The 21,527-nt window shown below is 39.5% G+C and overlaps 1 protein-coding gene across 1 annotated transcript in view; it reads right to left on the reverse strand.

The window, feature by feature from the left end:
* Nucleotides 1-21,527, reverse strand: part of LOC726709 — a 231,047-nt gene that overhangs the window by 171,529 nt on the left and 37,991 nt on the right. Inside the window, 1 exon segment of the mRNA XM_026444488.1 lies at nt 10,203-10,469. Within this exon segment, the coding sequence (XP_026300273.1) occupies nt 10,203-10,469 (267 nt within the window).

Genomic DNA, 21,527 nt, shown 5'->3' on the forward strand with positions numbered 1-21,527 from the left:
GGATACTTGGAGCGATGTTTTTATATCGAGTATCTCGTGTGGTAAAATTTTAGATGGAATAGAACGATAAAAATTACGATAAAGTTTATTAAAGGGTTAATTTAATTGCTGGCCAAAAAGCAGAGTGAAAGGCGTAACGGAGAAATATCTCGATGGTAATCGTTACATCTCGTTTAGATAGCTAAACGTAGCTTACGAAAGACCACACAATTTTCATTGAATTCATCAACTTTCTACGATCTAGATTCGAAAAAAAAAAAAATAATAAATAAATAAATAAAAACAGCACGCCTCCATTGTCTCGGATAATAAAATATCGAATAAAAGAAAAAGTTAGAGCTGTAATTCGAGCGAATTATTAGTTATTTGAATTGGAGTGAAATTTGGAATAATTTTTACAAATAATTTTAATGATATATATGTTATTAATTTCAATAATTTTTAATGTTGACAACCTATTAGATTCCATTTTTTCTAATAGATAAGTCGAATATAAATTTTTGATAAGAAATGAACGTATAAAATAATCGGAACTTTTTTTCGTATTTCCACTTTATTTTAACGCAGAAGAATTCTACAAAGCGAACAAAGTACTAGAGGACAAATTACTGTACGATAACAACGTGACTAATCTAATACGATTACATTTTTTTTTTTCTTACCATTTTCAATCGCAGATAAAATAAAACGCGGAATGAAACAAACATTAGAAAATGTTGATTCAATAACAACTTCTTTACTCATGATTTATCTTGTTCAGATAAATTTGAAGAGAAAAAGAGAAATAGATAATACGTCATAATCTTAGCTTTAACCTTCTCGTTTTAAAAATAAAATAGAATGGAAAAGATACTACGCTTTCTCGAATTGAAAATTTTTATTATCCAAAATAAAACCTAAAAAAAAAAAAATAAAAAATAATCCGCAAAATTAAACTACGCATCCATCGATAAATAAATATCAAAGGAACTCACCTCTTTGAAAAATTTATCGAATTTTAATTAAAAATTGTCAAAAAAATTCGATTCGCCCAATCGAAAAATAACCTAAGAGGACGAAATATCGATACTGGGAGAAAAATTGTGTAACATTTAACAAGAACGCTATTCACGATAATAAAAAAATAAAACACGATTGAAAGAGCAAATTCACAATTATCGAGCTTCGCTGGAATTTCGCACAATGATTAGTGCGATGTGCCTAACTTCTGTGCGTTATTCGGCATCTATTAGAAACTCCTAAAAAAAAAAAAAAATAAATAAATAAACGAAAAAGATGGCAAAAGAGAAAGCCAAGAATACACACACACACGTGGTGGTGCAATTCCGTAACAAAAGGCCGAGAAAAGCCACAACCGTTAATCAACGACCGCTAGAGCTCGTCAAGAGTTTTGGGCAACCGGCAATTCCATCTGAATCACTCCGTGACCCCTTTCGAGACTTCATATTATCCTTACTTTCTTCGCGAATCTTTTTTCCCCCCCGGCCATAATTTCGAGAAAAACGAAGAGAGATTTGAGAAAAAATTTTCAAACAATACTCATTCGATACTCATACGCGAAAGGAAAAAGAATGAATTTAAAAAATTCATAATCAATAGGACACGCAAAAGAAAGTTTTCCACCGAACCTTGAAACTTGAATTTCTAATCAATTTTAACCCCTTCGAAAATTTCGCACAACATACTCGAGAAACCTTTCTATATCTACGAATACGAGTGTCGAAAATTAATAATTCACGCGCTTTTGCGCAATCCTTTTCTCGCCTTCGAGTTTCTAACAATCTAATCACGTTGTAAATAAAGTTCAGCGGGACCAGCGGCCCATAACGATATACGTATACGTACAAACACGCGGAAAAGTAAATCACTCACTCTCGTTTCGATCATTTTGATTATTATTTTTTTTTTTCCCCAAACTGCTCGACTTTTACGAGCGATTTTTCGAAACTTGTCCTAGGACCGTGAGCTCACCGCTCTGCGTTTCTCGGAACACTGACGTCGTCGATCGACGATGCTTCCCTTCGACGGCACGACTACTACTACTACTACACTACTACTACCTGAACGCGTTTCGAGGCCGTGCTACCTGACCGTAACTCCAACGTAATTAAAATCCCTCGGTGGACGGGCACCAGGTAAGGGGAGATTAAAGGTTTTCAGAATTTTTCCGTAGGATTGGAGTGATGGTTTTATTGGGAGGGAGGGGGATGGAGAAGGAAGGGAATAAAGTATATACGAGTTGACTAATAAATTGAATGACAGTGATGATAATTAAATGGTAATAATAATGTACGAGACTCGGTTAACGAGAATTTTTGAAACGTTAAGAATATTCTTATCGTATTTAATTTTTTCTTCAATCCTTATTTTTCAATTTCTGCTTTTAATCTCGATTAAAACGAACGTTCTCTAACGTTTCTACAGTTTGAAAATTGACATTTCCTATATTTCGTTAATCATTTTTAAAAACACCAGCGATTTTCCAACCGATTTCAAATATTCCAGCTGGAAAATTATAACGAGAATTTTTGTTCAGTGAAACGTAAATAAGCATAGACTAAGAGAAGGTATGGAAAAAGGAAGATCCATTACCTGGTTACCTGGCAACAACAGGTAACGAAAATAAGACGAGATACTATCCGTTGGAGAGTATTAAAATGATTTTCAGAGATAATCCACTAACACTAAGGATATATTACAGTTATTATCCACAGAATCTTTCATTTATTTAAAAACATTTAAAACTTCGAAAGAATCGTTGAAATTATTCATAAAACGTGTTCCCTTTTGCTGGAACCGCGCACGATTTTTCTATTCGAAAAATTTTTTCGAAAGAAGTATTCACCGATTTTATAATTCTTAAGGAAATATAATGAAGATACATAGCGTACGAACAAGAAAAGGAAACAAGTACGGAAAGAAAAGAAGAAAGAGACTTGGTTATATTTTTCACGGTGGCGGTTTCACCGACGTGCAAAGTAGCCACGCGAGTTACCGTTTATCTCTGTTGGTTAATCTTTTGACACGAACGGTGTTGTCGCTCCCTTTCCTTCGAAAAGGCGAAAGTGGAGGTTCTAAATAGCGACGAACAAGGTGTAGTTCACGGCCGAACTGCCCATTCGACGCAAGTTTATTCAAGTTTATGACGCGTCGTACGTTTGCTAGACTTAGAAATATTGCCAGATATTCGTGGCTCGAGTTTTCTCGCGCGAGCATTTCGTTAGAAAAATATCATCGCTCTCCTTTCTCTTCTCTTCTTTTCGATGTAGCCAAATGATGGATGAATTTTTGAAAAATATCAGGTCAAAAATTCGTGTAGGATTTTCTTACGAATTTTATTGCTTTTTTTTTCTTGCTCGAAAGTTGAAACAAAAACTACGACGGAATGGAAGGTGCAACCATTGAAAGACGATCGTTCACCCTAGGAACGTCTCACGATGCGAACAGTACCTCCATTATGAAAAGTTTGTTGAACGTTACCTGAACCTGACAGACACAGAAGGTACACCTATTGTAATATAAAACTATGGCCGACTTTCGGTATCTCGACCCATCGATCGATTAACAATGAGAAACTGCTTAAAAACTGCTTAAAAAGGTTTTTCTCTCTTCTTTACGAAACTATGGATTTTTCTCAACCAGTCGAACAAGCTATCCTAATTGAAATTACAAATCGTACATTATACAAGAAGAAACAAAAATCCTACAATGATAACGTTTTTTAATCACGTTCTATTTTTATAGATTATCGAAAATGATCGTAAATAATTTCTTATCTTCTTGGAAGAACAATTTTCAATGGGAACGAAGAGAAACAAGGCGCGGGGGAATCGATTCGAAAAGAGGGAGGAAAAAGTGGGAGGAAGTGTAAACGCGGTGTTAAGATAAGCGATACATTTAAGGCTATATTCGTGGACAAACATTTATATAACGTGAGAAGAAAGGGAAAGAAGAAGAAAAAAAAAAAAAGACAAACGTCTGTCGAGGATTATAGCGTATAAGCGGTAATACAGAGAGGACTGTAGTGGCGATCGTTAGACTTGCAAATAAGTAACCACGCGATGGTTAAACGCTGCAATTTAATATCCCTGTATTTCCCTTGGAGAGGTTAAATATATGCAGACACACTGAAGTAGATATGCTCCATTATGCGGCCCCCATGCACGGACTTTCCATTCGATTCGAGAGAGAAACGAAAAGGTTGAAACGAGGGACGCACGAGGGGAAAAAAAAAGAAAAAAAATTGGAAACGCGGATGAAATTCATTGCGGTTTTTTCATTTGGCGCGGAATAATTTTTTATCCTCCATTTCATCCCGAATGAAAAGAGAACACGCACGAAAAGAGACACGCACGAGTTGGAAATGTGGCGATTATGAATCGAATATGTTATTTTATTCGAAGGGAAATAAAGGGATTGGAGAGGAGGGACGTGTGAAATTGAAACATGAATGCGTTTGTTTCTCAACTTGCAATTTAATTCGAGAGAAGTGGAACGAGAGACGGGGGAAAATCGAAATGGGTAAAAACAAAATAGCGATATAAGCATAATTTTAGTGATTTAATTAAAATTGTACGCTATTACGAGTTAAAAGCATCTTGTTATACTTTAAACGAGTATATTATACAGTTTAAACTAAATCTCGGTAGCGGTGCTGAACTCTTAATGGAAGTACAACAGGGGCTTCATAAAGGCTCGAATAAAATCTCTAATCGCATCCAATTAGGATGTTTTAAGTATTAATAATTCTGATTACTATATTTAGCTCAATTTAGGCAAGTAACAATTTATGAATTCCATTGCGCGTTAATAAACTCAATTGAAATACGCAATCTCGAATTTACCGAGAATAAAGAACGAGAAAGAAGGGAGGGGAAAAAAAAAAGAAAAAGAAAAACCAAAAGTAAATATAGATAAAAAATTCTGTACATAATCGGCGAACGATAAACGATTTAAGATACGTCACGGCGCAGTTTCTTAATTAATTGGAGCAGGAATGACAATTAAAGAAGGAGTTGGGACCACTTTCTACGGAGGAGGGCGACGAGAGGATCTCTGGAAGGCTGTCTCGAATCGAAGAGAAGATCGTCACTCCTACGTTCGCACGCTTTCCTCCTCGGATCGGAACCAGCAACTTATATACGGTTGACGTCGTGTTAAATAAGCACGAGCAGGAATTTACGGTCGTTTTGTAAATTACTCGATCAACCGGGCGTGCAAATCATTGGGGAACACGAAAACATGCTGGTTCGAATGGGTTGAGTTATCGTGGACTAGGCCCGAGCTCCTTGGGAATATCGTGAACTGGTCACGCGACCAACGATCAAAAGCGTATGCAAAACGAGAAATTCTGTTCCTGGAGTGTCGCTTGGATAATGCGTGGCGAACACGTGGGGGCCGCCACAGCTTTCACGAAACCGAAGATAAACTTTCGCGAATTATTATCGCCGGAAAAATTGGAGAGAAAAAAAAAAGGCGAAGATCGTTTCGAGATAAATTCGGGAACGAAGCAGGGAAGGGAAAATAATAATTTCTTAATTGTTAATCTCGAACCTTGTTAACAAGGTTTATCAACAATGCATCGACATCGATTTCCACTAGTGAAAATTGTTCCACAGTGAAAACGACGATTTATGATTGGCCTCTGCACTAACGTCGATTAATAACAATATTCTACGCGATTCGTGACACGAATACAAGCTCGATAACGTGATATATTACCCTTTTTCCCCGCTGCTTTTCGAAAGACGAAACAACTCGGGAAGGAATTTAATACGCAGTTCCAACGTGAATCACGTGATGTTGGTCACATTGGCGAGATTTATACTTTCGTTTCAATTCTATCGTGAATTAGGGATCGATATTTTGAATCGTGAGTAGCTAAAGTCCGTGGCGATATTTCCGAAAAGATTCCTAGCGTTGCAGTAAAAGTTTTTTCTTCTCTTCCCGATCTTTATCACCAATTCCTGATTCATTTGTTAATCTTCTTTTCGTTTTTCTTTCTTTTTTTTTTTCTATGAGTTTGGCAGCTCAAATTTTATCCAATCTTTTCTTTTTCTTCCTGTTTCTCTCTTATTACCCTTCCTCTTATTCTCATTCTTCGTTGCGATTTATGGATTTGAAAACACGAATCCGAAGATGAATTTGCTAATCGTGTTCTTTGTCTCATATTTCTCTTCTTCTCGTTCTCATTTTCCTGTATTCTTTCTTCTTCTTTTTTTTCCTCTTATTCTTAATCACGATCCATTTTTCACGACGAATTCGTTAATCTTGTAGCCGTTCCTTGTACCGTCGAGAATTTGCCTATTTTTATCAACTTCCTTTTCCCCCTCTTTATCTTCATCCTACGCGTGTTTCCAGATTTTTCGAACACTCCGTGATACGTTTTTATAAATAATCGCGTCACCCGATTTGCCAAGAGGTCGAGCGAGCCGAGACTCGAGTTTATCGTTCGCTTCGAAAAAGCTGGAGCGGGGATACTTTCGTTGGCCGGAAGCGGCTGGAAAAATCGCTTTCCCCCCGCGGTATCTCGATGAAAAGCAGCACGGCGTTGAATGGAGGCGAGGATCGTGTTGGTGAGCCGCAAGAGACGAGAAAAACACGTTTGTGGAAGACGCATCACGAAGATCTGCAGAGAGAGAAAACGCGTGGCCGCGGGGGAAGAAGGATCGCGCCAAGGATTTTTCGCAAAAGAGTTCTAGTCTTCCTAGGCTCGATGGTAAAAGGGAACTCCGGAGAATGATGATTTTTACTTTCGTCTTCGGCTTCGAGTGAAACGTGACATCGGCCTAGGTTTTCATTGATGGCAAGGCTCGCGTGTTGATAATATATTTGCGCGGAAGAGAAACGCGATATTTACGCGCATCGTCGAGACGTCGATCCGATTTCATCAACTTACACTTAAAAATCGAACGTGTTTAAAAAATTCTTCTCTTGACATCTTCAGCCGGAAGAAAGATAGACCTTGCTTCATCCCTTACGAATATCGTAAACTGTCGACGCTACGAGAGTACGAATAATAAGCAAACGAAGCGCTTCAGAAACTTGGTGTTCGAACAGAAATTCGAAAAAAAAACAACCGTGGAAGGAGGGGTTAAAGGAAGCGTGCAAGATTCAGGACAAGAGCGGAAGAAGGCGCGTACGGCTCGCGTGAAAGTTTTAGGCGGGTACCGGTCACGTTGCATCTAGCATCCAGCGTACTCGAGTGAAACCTTTCTTTGTACAATACGGCGGGCTGATTGCTCACGTTAATCGAACTTTATGCGCGGGATCGTTTTACCGTGGAAACATGGCCGATCGATATGAATGGCTGTTGCTCTCTCTCTCTCTCTCGCTTCGACACGGATGGATCCAAAAAAGGAGAAAAAGAGGGAAAGAAATTGGAATTGGATGGCAAGAAGCGCTGTTCGTCTTATTCGTCGATTTATCGCGCCCCGGATAATTAACGATTTTCCCCTCTCCTCCCACTTTTTATTCGATCGTAAATTTGCACGCGCGACGATGCAGGTACTCTCGAAACGAGAAATTGTAGGAACAGGATCGATCTACGTTTCTCGCGTGCTTCGATTCTAGAAGAAAGGGGAAATTGTCGAAATATTATCTATCCACCTACTTTTAATTTCGAAAAAATTGTGTACATTTTCTCTCTCTATTTTTCCATTTATTGCAGCAACTCGAGCAGCTCGGTATTTGAAAAGATTATTCTTCTTTTTTCTTTTTTCAGGAAATAGCAATAAACGTATTCGTACGTTTGAGATAGATAATTTGAGAACAATGGTTAAATGGTTATTTTTATTGCAAGAAATCTTGAGAAATCCCTATATTCACGTATGTCTGCGCACAATTGATTCCGTCGCAAACAATTCTATCCATCGAACGTATTTTATGCGAGCAAGCCAATTCAGCCTCTCTCGTTTACAGCGGCTATTTTCGCCGCTTTCAAGAGCCTTGCAAAAAAGATATAACGCGGTACTAACTGCACCCCATTAACTCATTTTATTCTCATGCACATATCCCTTTATCTACGCGCTTAATATTTAAAAAAGAAAAATGTTAATCCTTCCCCGACTAATAAGCACAATTTTTAACGATATCGACGCAACAATATTGTTTGCATCTGTTCGATATTTAAGCAGGAATGATGCTTAAGGAGAACTTAAGGAGAAATCAAGGAAGCAAAAAACCGACGAGTAAATAATTTCCCGGTGCCTGGTTAATCATGTTGGACAAGACACGTTTCAAGCCTCGCAAATCTCATCTCATTCGCGAACACCCACTACTAAAATTGTTGGAGGGAGCACCACCGTGATATTATCATATTCACTCGCAAGCCTCCTACGTGGAGAGGCCGACTTCCTCGTTGCACTCGAAATTACGGAACCGTCAGAGTGGCTATCATCTCTCGTTAACATACAAAGCGATCCAAGAAATTGAAAAAAAATAAACATGTTTTTTTCTTCAACCGATACACGCGATAATCGTAAAGGTAAACTGGAAACTTTCCTCGAGCAAGATTAGCCTGGAACAAATACGAAGTGTCCATCGAGATTATCTCGATAAATATCGAGGATCGTTCGAGTTGATGTGTTAAAAGGGAAGAAAAATAAGGAAGATCGCAAAAATATCGTGGAAATTTTATATTCCTTGTTTGCCAAAAGTTTCGTCGAATAAAAATTAAATTTCCGTTTATTCTCGTCTAATTCGATATTAATACGACCGGGATATAAATGTAAGGTAAACGTATCGAAAGATTATTACGATTATAGTTGGATGAAAATTAGAGGATTCGTAGTTGAGAAAAAAAAAATATGGAAGATGGACATTGGATGGGAATAAAGACAGGTTTGATCCATCGTGACACGAAATTGATCAATTTTTATGCTGGACAAACTTTCACGTTGGCATCCTCGAGAGAGGATGAACGAGCGTGAAAAGGAACGCGTTTGCTGCGCGAGTTTTCGAGTTAATGACCGAATCTGCAACAACCGAACGCGTCTCTCGTGAAATCTTTTTTTTTTTCTTTTTTTTCTTTTTTTCAAAGCGCGCATTCGTTTGTTCTTTCGTCCGGATGGACCCTTCGTTCCATCGGGTGGCGTTGAATTTTACGACGACGACGACGACGACGACGACGATGACGATGATGATGCGAGGAGGAACGATGAGAAATAGAGAAATCTCTTGCCGAGACAAAGAAGTCTTTAGATAGGATTTACGAGAGATGCGGTATAGATGGTATTGTTCGATGGTTGGAATTTATGATCGGTGGAGAAGTGGTTGTAAAATATTGAACCGAGAGTGAATACAGAAATATATGAAAAATATGAAAAGTTTGTAACTGTTGTCGGTGTATATAAATTATTTGATAATTTATAATTGATAAATTAATTTTGAAGTTATATTCTATAATAAAGTAAATTATTATACTTGAGCTGATACGTCATTAAATTTCTATATTAAAGGAAAGAAGTTAATAGACTCTATACTCTGCAATCACCATCAACACGCGGTTCAAATATCTCTCTCTCTCAACCCATAAATCCCTGTCAATGATTAAATTACCGGGAATGCATGTAAACGTGCAACATTCCATTAAGCTGGTAGAAAAGTCGAACAGGACAACGTGTAACTAAAACGATCGCGTGCACGCGGTGAATACGCAAATTCCTTTATATCCGCGGCGGAAAGGCCGAAGATCACAGAGCATAAGGATCTTGGAAAACCGGAGAGAAAACCGTTTCGATATCGCTAATCACCGGTATCACGTACGTAACGCAACGATGGATAGCAACGATACGAATTTTTCCACCAATTTTTACGCATCGAAGAATGCCACACTCTCGAAGAAATTATTCTTCAAAAACTTGATTCCTAAGATTTTTATAATAACGACAAATTATCGATCATCGCGAAGAAATGCGCGAAATTATTATTGCGAATTTTCCAGCGACGGGTGTGAAAAACAAATTACAGACTCTACCCTTTCGTGTAATTGCCTCCGCGATTTAAATATATCCTCGAGTTTAAACGACGGATTTGGCTCGAACGAAAGTTGCATGATTAATAATCTCGGGTAATCTCGAGATTTAAATTAAACTCGATTTATTTGTTGCTCGCTCCATTTTCATCATTCGTATTCACGAAAGCATGAAGTGCAAAATGAACAACAAGAGAGTAATTTAGAAATAAAAAGAAGGAAACCTCACCTTGCTGCTCACGCGAGATACAAGAGTTTCGATGTGACACTGCCATTCCAAAGCTCTAAGAAACAGCAAATGCCACCTGCGTTCCAAAGATTTCACAGTCCTCAAAACCTGCGACGGTTCCCGTTGTTCCTGTTGTTCCTGCCTCTCTTGCCCCTCCTGTCCCTGCTGCTGCTGCTGCTCACCTTGCTGCTGATTGTACACCTTGTCCCCTAATTTCACGACCGAACTCACGATTCGACCGTGCGCCTCTATGTCTCGTTGGAGTACCTGCCGAAAATGTCAAAAATTTACCTGTAACGAAATGCGTTGCAACGATGCGAAATACAACGTATATTTAACATTCGTTTAATATTCATCGTATATATATTATAAATATAAATATCGTAGTATTTTTTGAATAATTACAGCTACCGATAACGGATGAAAATAATAAATCGGACAACGATAAGTATCGAATCGGTATTCGAAATTGGAAAGCGGGTTCCAAATATGTACACATCGGTTATCGAGCGTACGAATAATATTCGAAAGTACCCGGAAGCCCGCTCGATTTATGGGGTTTAAATTGCGTTTCGGCCGGGGATACCGTTATCGAGGATCATCTTCCGAAAGTTTCCTTTTCGCAGTTGAGAGTGCAGATTAAGTCATGCGTTATGCGCGCACGCATAATAACAACACAATTAACGACCGCGATTAACTTGGAACCGATATATTATAAATCACCGATAAATGGAAAAGAAAAAAGAAAAGGTTACGAGTTTCTTCTTCATACCTACGATCTACAATCGCATGAATGTGTCACGATAATACGATAATATTGTCAGATTATAGCTTCTGCTCAAGATACTCGAGCTTGAAAAAGACTTGCGTGAAGGAAATTTCTTCGTCTGAAGCACAGGCGTGGAAAATGGAGACCTCGAACCACCCCACTTTTCGAAGAATCGTGGAGGACTGTGGCCACTCTGGCGGAGTCCTGAAACCTCGACCCTTTGGGGATCACGAAATTCAATATCGAAATCCATAGAGAGGCATTGGAAAAAGCATTCGTGACGATTGGACAAGATAGGAGCCGAATTTCCAATTAGTCGAAAGTTCCAGTTCTATCGATCATCTCTCAAGTCAAGAGATTTGTTTTTATTTCGATTCTCGGATGGAGATTCGAGAAACGGGAGAAACAAATTGATTTAATACGCCGTTACGAGTGACGACGAGCATCTCCCTCCCCTCGGTTACTTTCTCGGCCTTGGGTCTCGAGGATTCAAGATTCAACTGGTTATCTCGTCTGTCAATTATCCCGCGTAATAAGTATACAAATATAGCAGTTCCCAACTCGAGCGAGATACCAAGTATCTCGGCCCACTGCAGACAGCCGACACTTTCTCGCTTTTCAGTCCTGTCTTCGGACGGATTTCCTCCTTTCTAAGAATCAAGCGAGGTGAAATTCATCAATTTCGACGAACGTCGGCGAAAAACGAAAGAATCCTTCGAACAAGCGAAGAAGAAAAACGATAGGATGCACGAGACGAGGAGAGACGCTTTGCATCGTCGAGCTACGCGTCGAGCTAGCGTGTGGGAACCGGGATCACGATTTTCCTGCCCACGGCTGGATCGAGATCGGCGATAACACGCGCTTACTCCACTTTCCTCCACGCCTAATCAACCTTTAGCTGTTTTTTTTCGAATCTATCGTGCACCGTTCGAGTTTAAGGACGAATCGATCGACTCTTCCATTCTCTCTCAAGAAAAGAATTAATCTCAAGAAAATAAATTAAGATCGAGCTTTTCCACAATGATTTTTATCTCTTTTTTTTTTCATTGTTCGCACAATCTTGCTTGATGTATATTTTGAACTCTCTTAACTCTTCCTCGATTCCTCACGATCCTCAAATGTACGGTTCTCTCGAGTGTCGTCGAGGTTTTCCACAACGATTTTTAGATTTTTCTTTTTTCCATCGCTCGTATACACAGATGCACACCGTTAAATTACTAGAAGAAAAAGAGTCTTACTAGAAAGAGAAAGAGCCTCTCTCTAAAGTATCACGGAGATGGAGCTTCTCCGGGAAGATTAGGAGGAGGATTAGGATCGCTTTATCCCGTCTGATCCTTCTTTCTTTCTTCTCTCCCCGGTCGAGGAAATAAATCACGGTTGAGGGCAATACTACGGACACCCTGCACGCTTCGGTGCAAAGGTTAAGCACACGCGTACAAAAGAAACCAGTTGAAAGGCTTTATTGCTTCCGCGAACCAAGTCAAGCATTTCGACGCCGCGCTCATTACGCCGAGAGAGCGTCTCTTCTGAAAATCTCACTCGCTGCTCCTTCTTCTCTTAACGAGACGCGTACACGCGCTATATATATATGTAAGTGTATTCGATTGCGGCGGACGTAAGGTGGATGGAATGACGGGGCAACGTGCAATTCCGTTGCAACGGATTAACGGTGACACGTTGGAAGGGATTTGATGAAAGTGGCTTAGAAATTGATAAAATGATTATACGGGTAAAAGTGATGATTCGTTATCGATAAGATTCGTTCGAATTGTGGCGAGACGTTGAAAATGAAATGAAAATGATTCCGGGCGAGAAGGAAAATCGTCGATCCTAGAAGTTACGATGATGAATTCGCCTTATCGACAATGAAAAAGAAAAAGAAAAAAGGAAAAGAGTAAATTGCGAAGAAAGCGGAACGCGGAAATTAATTTTTCGGGATAATTTTCACGCGCGCCGTTCCTTCTTGGAAATTGCGCGACAAAATTGGTTCAGATGTGTTTAAACGACGACGCTTTCACATTCTTTGTTAATCGAGTGGATTGACAAAACGGAAAAATTGTGCCGCTTGTTTATCGAAGAACTTAATCTCTTTCGATGAAATTATAGGGTTATAAAGTATAAAAAAAATCTTCTGGGTGCATTAATAATAATAATAATAGTAAAGTTACCGCGATAAATCATTGTATTTAACGATTGATCAGAACGTTCGATTCTCCTCGAGCTATAAAAAAAAGAAAAAAAAAAAGGAAAAAAAAAAAAAAAAGGAGAAAGAAAAGGCATTACTTTAACAAAGCTATCCACTTTCCCATCTAACACGAATACTCGTCGAGAGTTTACGCAACATTCTCGCAAGAAACATCCTTCTTCGTTTATCCTGACACTTGACGCATCACGCAACGAGAAAAATATTCGACACTCTTATCCTCTAAACGTTCCTTCCTCGCAAAATCCGTACATTTAATTGACACAAGTTTGGAGATTTATGTTATGTCGACAAATTGGATTAATTTCTATTATTCCTCGTGTACGAATAAGGATTTATATATATCTATATACGGATACAATAGAATCTCAATTATCTTAATCCGTCGAACGAACGATTCACAAGGATAGGAAGTTCCAATTACCTATTCGATTCCCCTCATTCGAGTTTACATAAGTGAATTGAATCGACGTTAATCAGGTGACTAACTGAAATTTCGTTCCGATCAATGGAGGATTTGCTCGAGGTAAAATCGATGAATTCCCCGTTACATAAATTTCAATCGGACCCTCCGTGACGGATTCGAATAAATGGAATTATATTCGAGCCTCCTATCTCCTATCTAGTTCAAACTCAAATCGCTCACGAATGCTTTAATCGAGTTTATATACTTCCACTCCTATCTACAGCAATCCAAAGATTCGTAAATCGCTCGAAGGTAGATCTCAAATAGAAATCCTTCCTCAAACCCCTTATTCCACTTTTTCGATCCAATTTCCAGGTTAAAACTCTTTCCCTTCCGTCTCGAGAAAAATTATTTCCTCGAAACGGACACTTTTATTAACGCGAACGTAAACGATATTCCAAGCCGAGCAGCTTGGAATCGCGACGGAACAAAGACGTCTCTATCCTCATCCCGCATTAGCCCACTTTCTCCCATAGATTGCGTACGATTACGCGCGATTGTTCCACTTTATCCGTCGTCGCCTCGCTTTCGACCGCGCTCGCCAACCCGAGTTTTTCCCGGCCGCGACGAGGGTCCTCGAGAACAATGGCCAACGGCGGAAGGGGCACGGCCTTATATCTGATATTGAAGATCTACGCCCGGATAAACCGGTAATTGCCGTTTCCACACACCTATAGGGAAGGAAACGTGGTTCCAGATTCGAGGCGCGCGCACACCTGCGTCCTCCGGCCAACGCGCGCGGGGAATCGCGCGAAAGCCGGAGAAGGAAAAGGATAACGGCTAATTTGCTTCCCCGACGAGCGGGATAGGAAGATTCGATTTTCTAAATCGATCTCGGTTCGCTTCGATTTCTAACAACGGGAAAGTATGGACTCGGAGGGTCATAAAGTTGGGGAGGGAGGGGGAACAAACTTGTTCTCGGCTTTTCGATGGACTGTTGTTGCCGGCAGGATTTTTCCTGCGATATGTGTGTGTGCGTGTATCGATGTCGTGTACGATTGTCCAGACGATTGATAGTTTCGCGTGAAATTCGTGACCTGGATTATTAAGAAAACGTTCGAATTGTCGGGACAACTCTTGTTACGTTGTTTTTAACTTCCACGATTTTCTAATCGAATAAATCTTCGTTGTTATTATTATTATTACTGTATAATTATTGTTGTGATACTCTTGCAAGTAAATAATGGTAATATATTTAGATCAATGTTATCGAGATAAGCGATTATCAGCGATAAAAATATCCGATAAATTTCTTCTAGCGATAAGCTAGTTGAAGAAAGTTTCGTACGTGACCGACTCGAACGACTTTTTTTTTTTTTTTTCCTTTCAAGCGTGGAAACTTTGAATCGAATGAAAATTTATTTGCCAAGAAAAAGTAATTATGATATCTCACGGTAAAAAGAACGTGCAATTTCTCTTGAAGACCCGTAAATATTTGCAGAAGACGATTCTGCATTTTCATCGCGACATCACGAATTCGCTACGAATTATCCAAGTTTCATAGTTTCATGCCTCGATGATTGAACGTGTAAAATATTCAAAAATATAAATATGAAATACGTTGGAAAAGAATGTAAGGGATGAAAATGCGTTCGGATTACACGAACGCGGCACGTTCGAAATTGCACGCAGTGTTACAACACGTCGCGTTGTACACATTGTGAACAGTTCTCCTCTCTTTACATTCCAACCAAGTTTACTTTTCCCTATATACACACAACTCTCTCATAGTATTCACAGACATTCCTCGCTAACCTTCGACTCGACTAATCAAATATTATTCATAAGACATTTTCTTCTTTAAACATTACGCACCGAAGAGAAATATTCGCGAGCCACGTACAAGTTCAAGGCGTAGTATACGTTTCTATATTCGATATAAAATATTCATATGAAACAATTTACGAGACTTGAAGGATAATCTGCGATTATTTTCTTCGACTATTAAAAGAAAAAAACCGAGGCGAAAACGATCGGACGGAAGCTCGATATAATTTTCTACTTTCCTTTGCAAATAGACGTGCCACGTTCGTAAAACAATCTTCATACGCAAGGTGAACACACACACACATGTACACGTTCTCGATTTTAAGTAGCGGTTGAAAGAGAGCAAAGCGACAAAATCGAAACGCGAGCACGTACTACGACGCAAGAAAACGAACGATCAAACGCGAGGCTGGACAAGTTGAATACATTACGTACGGGGGCTACCCTGTAAAAAAAAAAAAAAAGAAAAAAGTATCAGAAATCTCAACGGGCATAAAATCAATAACCCGACTCGAGTGTATCAACGATCTATGGAAATCGCGATCGATCTCGGTGAAATCGCAAATATTTAACAAGTCCATTAAAACCGGTCGGATAATCTACAATCCATAACATAACCTAAAAACAAAACGGGGGCAAAACGTTCCATCAAGATCAGATTGTCCAGTTATTTGCACGGAATTATATATTCTCGAAGATGGATAGATATAGATAGATCCTCGCAAAACCGTTGCAAAATCGAGAGTGTTAGATTAACGTCTTATCGATCGAAAGAAGGAGAAGAGAGAAAAAAAAACAATCAGGTGGAAAGTTAAAACACACGGTGACGGACGTGTTGAAGTTTCCGATCCGTTGAACTATCGGTCCACGGATCGAAAAAAATGATTTTCGATCGCCTCCATCTCTGGTTAGCCCGCGCGTTACGCTGCTTTTATAGTAGAAAGTTTCAACACGTGCCGATACATCATAGAACAATGCGCCATGATCGTCGCGCGCTCTTCCGACTTTGCATCCAACTTTATTCCCCTCCCATTATCGCGATTTTACGGACGGGTGTAGATTTTTTTTTCTTTCCTTTTGCCGAAGGGGGAAATCTTGCGTCTGGAACCGTTATCGGATCGGTGATTTTGATCAGGGAGGAGGAGGAACGCGAATAATGAAACGCAAATAATGAAATTTTCAGTCGATAGATAGATTTGAACGGGTTTGGCGAACGATAATCGTGTTCTATTAATCCTCGAGAAAGTTATCTTTCTATCGGTTCGGATTGAATTATTAGAAGCTTCGAACATTACAATATAAGGATAGTAATAATATCGTGGAATTATTACGTATCGTATTCTGAGAGATGGAGCACAGTAAGCAAGATAATCGTCGTCATCGTCGTGGTTCGTCGGTTTCTATAACGTGTTAACGTGTAATTGCGAAGAATCTTCGCTAAATATTCTAATAGGAAAAACTTATACGCTCAAAGTTTAATAAGAATCATACCCGTTTCGCATTCTTAGGGGGAAACGGATTATTTATCACTCTCCTTGTTCCACGTACCTTTTATCGCGATCGAGAGCGTCTCTGTTCCTCTTCAAACTAAGATTAAGGAGAATTCCGCGATAATTCATGATTATTTCATAATAATTGAAAAGTTCTTTTTTTTAATGGAAAATTTAATTTAAACCGCTTAAAGAAAATAAAAATCAATTCCTGGAAGAACGCGAGAATTGTCGGGATTAAAGATCATCTCCTCGCTTATTTTTCCTTTTTTTTTTTTTTTCCTTTCCTCGTAATCATCCGACTTACGTAAACGTTTTACACCAAACACGATCCAAGTACGCGCGGAAGCTTGGTCAGATTCGAGATTAGAATAACATTTTTCACGGAATTCATGGAGTAGCGACTGTCTCTAAAGAGTAAATGAACCTCTGTGCCATGGGGGTAGCGACCGAGTGAACGCGACTCCGACGTTGGAAACGGATATAGCGTGCGAGCACTACGTTTCGTAATGGTGTATTACGATGACGTGTCGAGGATGTTTTGCAATTGTATTGTGCGATCGGTTATAAGGATGCAATCCTGCGATTCTACTTTGCCGTGCCGTGCTCTCGATTACTGAGTTGATTATTGCGTGCGAAGATGTCATCCTTTCTATTGGAACGAGATAGAAGAAGAACGATCGTGCGTCTTACCTAATGGAACTTGCTCCACGCGATATTTTTCTTCTACATTTAAAATTCTTTCTCTGTGTTTAATTAAATAAAAATCATCGATCGATCTTTCGTCTTTTCTCCCCCTCTTTATATTCAACGTAGCTATTCACTTCTATATTTAAATATCAGGATATCGACCTCGGACGAGGTGGATAGAAGAAGGGTGCTTGATCGTGCTATCTCAACAACTTTAACACCTTTGGTCGGAATTATAGTCGGAATCGTTTATATCTTTGTGAGATGTAAAAAAGAAACGATTTGAATATAATTTTTTCCCCGGAACGTTCTTCCATTTCGCGCGCTCGTTAATTGGAAATTCTTGTACCGCTTCCGAAGAATAAAATAATAATCTTGCTCCCGCGATCCATCCAAAGTAGGCCACAGCGGTAGTAAAACTTGACTCTTGTGCTATCGCTAATCGCGATCATTTATATTCTTCTCAGTAAAAGTGATCGATACAGCTGAATCGATGACGAACGGGATTCAAACTGCCCGTTCAATTTACATGACATTTCTCCAGACTCGATTTATGATACGCGACAGTGTATCGTGTGTCGCGTTATGCAAAGCACGCTACTTAGTGTCACATCGTATCCGTGAGACAGTCGAACGAAAATCCTTTATTGCCGCTTTATCATTTCCATACAGGGAATACCAACCGTTCCTACGTTTCAAATATTCGTATCGTTCAAAATCGTGTTAGAAATTAAATTGAATCAACTCTTTTTTGTTTCGTTTTGTATAATTCTCGACAATTGAGAATTTCTAATAGTACGATAAAATAGCATTCTTCGAAGAGATTGACAGTTTTGCAATTACGAGTTTCGAAGATCGATCGCAGTAACGAAATTTTCAACATTCTTCGGAATTGATATTAAGAAAGAAAATGGTAGTACCTACGATAGAATTACAGTTGAGGAAACGGTCGATACAACCGGCGGCGTAATTTTCTATGCAAATTCCATTCCAATCTCGAAGGCCGCAATGGCCGCCACAACAATCGTCACAACAAAATTTCCACGCTAATAAAATCTCCGCGGTTTCTGTTGCGTAATCGCGCGAAAGAAAAAGAAAATCGTGACGACCTGCCTTCCATCACGCGCGCTCGTTCGTTGGATTACGAATCGAATTTTTCATCGATCATCCGCAAGATAGAACAAACCACCTTGGCGCGGGCAGCGCTTTCGCGGCTGCGCACACGCGAGCGCGAAGAAACGCGAAAAATAACGAAGATTGACGAGCACGGGAGGATAACGCTGTGCCCGCGATAAAGCCGCGTGTTCGTCTCTAAATAGGTCGTGCATAAAAGGCTAAAAACTGCTGACAAGTTGTACCGAATATATACAGATACGCTTGTCCGCGAGAAAGTTGAGAGATGCCTCGCTTGTAATACGATTTTTCCAACCGATGGGAGAATTTACACGTGGATCAAGGTGAAGACAAGGATTTGACGATAGGATATGACAGGAGAGGTTAAATTGTCCGATTCGACTAGCAGATTTCGATTCTCCGAGTGATAAAAATAAAACCTTGAAGAATTTTAATACTCCTCGTTCTTTTTATCCCAGGATCGATCGAATTTCTCCACGCAAACTGGACGCAATCTTAAGAACATCTCAATTCATTCGCAAGAAATTCCAAATTCCCTCTCGTTGGACCAATTATCACCATTATCTCTACTCTTCTCGCAAAAATCTCTCTACGCAATTTTCCACGATTTAACATTGTTGCGATGTCCCCGCTATTTTTATTCCAGGGAGTTCTGGAAAAACTGCTGCAAGTCTATCTATCCATGGGAAAGTTGGAGGATAGGTGTTGAGGATAGGAGCATGTGCGAGGACACGGGCGGTTCTTGTTCGTGCAACTCGGCATAAAAGTAGTCCATAATTCACGGTTGAATCCACGCCGAGATTACGGTTACGTTGAAACCGGTGGCAGGCTCGCCAGCCACTCCGGTAGCCGTTTCGCCAACCATCGGCCGACAGTTATTGACTTTCATCCTTCCGTCCCGCGGATTTCTTCGCGTATTCCTTCCTCCCTCCTCCCTTCCTCGGGAGGAATCCAATGCAAAATGCAATCGTGCGATCGGCGCGTGATTCTGATTAGACGGATACGCGTGATGGTATAGCCAGCCAGGTTCCATTCTTCACAGAGGATGAGGAATAAAAGGATGAGGAGAGTTGTTAAAACGAATCGTGGAGAAACGTGGATGGATGGTTATCAGAGATATGGAAATAAAGAGAAGATTGGAAATTCATATACGCGTCAAGTTCATCGGGTGAAAAAGAAGATTTTACTTTTCATTCTAAATTTTAACACTTAAAATTTATCGTTACGGATAATCACCGGGATGTGCGATCATATATTTCCTATTTTACTTTCAAGTCGTTAAATTATCGAAGTAAGAGAGCAAATATATTATTCTGTTATTATTATTTTTTTCTTCCCCCTCCTCTCATCATTTATCACGGGTTTATATATATATATATATATAAAGGATGCACATATTGGAAATGACGAACGATTGTGAACGTTGGCGATAAGATAGTAGTAACGAGAATTGTAATATTGTTCCCTCTGGAGAGAGTTTAAACGGGTGGAGATCGTGATGTTGCGGCAATAAAGTGGTAATGTTACGACGTTATAAAGCGATAGTTAAGTTTATGGTGATTAGTTTAATGATGGAATATTGAGATAAAATAATAGCGATTTATCCGTCTAACACGGTATACCGGTAATAATGTATCTTGCGAAGCTCGTGTAAGGCATGTCTCGATGAAAATGGAAACGAGGTTACAGGCTGATACAGGCCGCGTTAACGTAACTTACGATCCTTCCTCTTTTTCTTTTTTCACCTTTTTTTTTTCAATCTCCCCTTATCCTTAATTTATCCTACTTTAAACGAGAAGGAAAGAAGCCTAAAAGATTTTTAAAAACGCGTAATTCATTTCACGCGAGAAATAATTATTATCCTTTAAAAATGTAAATTCACGCGTGCAACTCGATAATTATCTTCCAATTACCAAGAACGAATCTTAACACCTCTCTTAAAAGTTGGAAATAAAATTACTTAAAATAAAATATGAAAAATGAAATGCCGTAAGACGGCTCTTCTACGATTCTCGAAGATTCTGTTCGATCGATTTCACCGCGCGCGAGAAAGAGAGAGGAAACAAGAAGAAGAAGAAGAAAGTCTTCTCGCCATCTGTCAAACTTGTAATAAATGAAATTATCTAAAACAAAAAAAAACCTAAAAATCAATAAAAATCTCGAATTCTCTCCTATTTCTCGACGAGAGAAGAAAGATGTGTGTACGATTCTCAAAGATTCTAAGATTCTCGATCGACGAAAAAGAATAGAAAAGAAGAAAGATCTCCTGGCGAAGATGATGCCTCGTGGGTGTAACGAGTCGCCGTCCGCGATTATGAGAGGCGCATAAGACACGACTCGCGCGTTCATCCTCGCCGCCGTTCGAGACTCGTTCGAGGCGAATTGAACGGGTTAGAAGCGTGTGGGCGTGCAACGCACAACAACACATCCACGGCCAGCCTTATAATAATCGTGGCCAAACCGATTTGAATAGATGAATCGAGGAGGAGGAGAAGGAGAAGGAAAAGGAGAAGGAGGAGAAGGTTCGATTCCACCTTGGAAGCATTCCCTTTCCAACGATGCGTTTTATCGAGGAAAGTAGACAGTGTTGCTGAAAATCTAACAACAACGGCGCAAACGCATTAGCGAGCAAGAATTATGGACGCGATTACGATTCTACCATTTTGCACCATCGAAGCACACGATTCCGAACCATTTACGACCGATACATCCGTGTGATTATTTTCTACGTTTGTACACGTGCGCCAAGCATTATTCTCCAGCTTGAAAGAATATAATGGAGGGAATATAATGGAGCTTGTTTGGC

Source organism: Apis mellifera, linkage group LG12 (genome assembly GCF_003254395.2).
Source record: "Apis mellifera strain DH4 linkage group LG12, Amel_HAv3.1, whole genome shotgun sequence".
Classification (NCBI taxonomy): domain Eukaryota; kingdom Metazoa; phylum Arthropoda; class Insecta; order Hymenoptera; family Apidae; genus Apis; species Apis mellifera.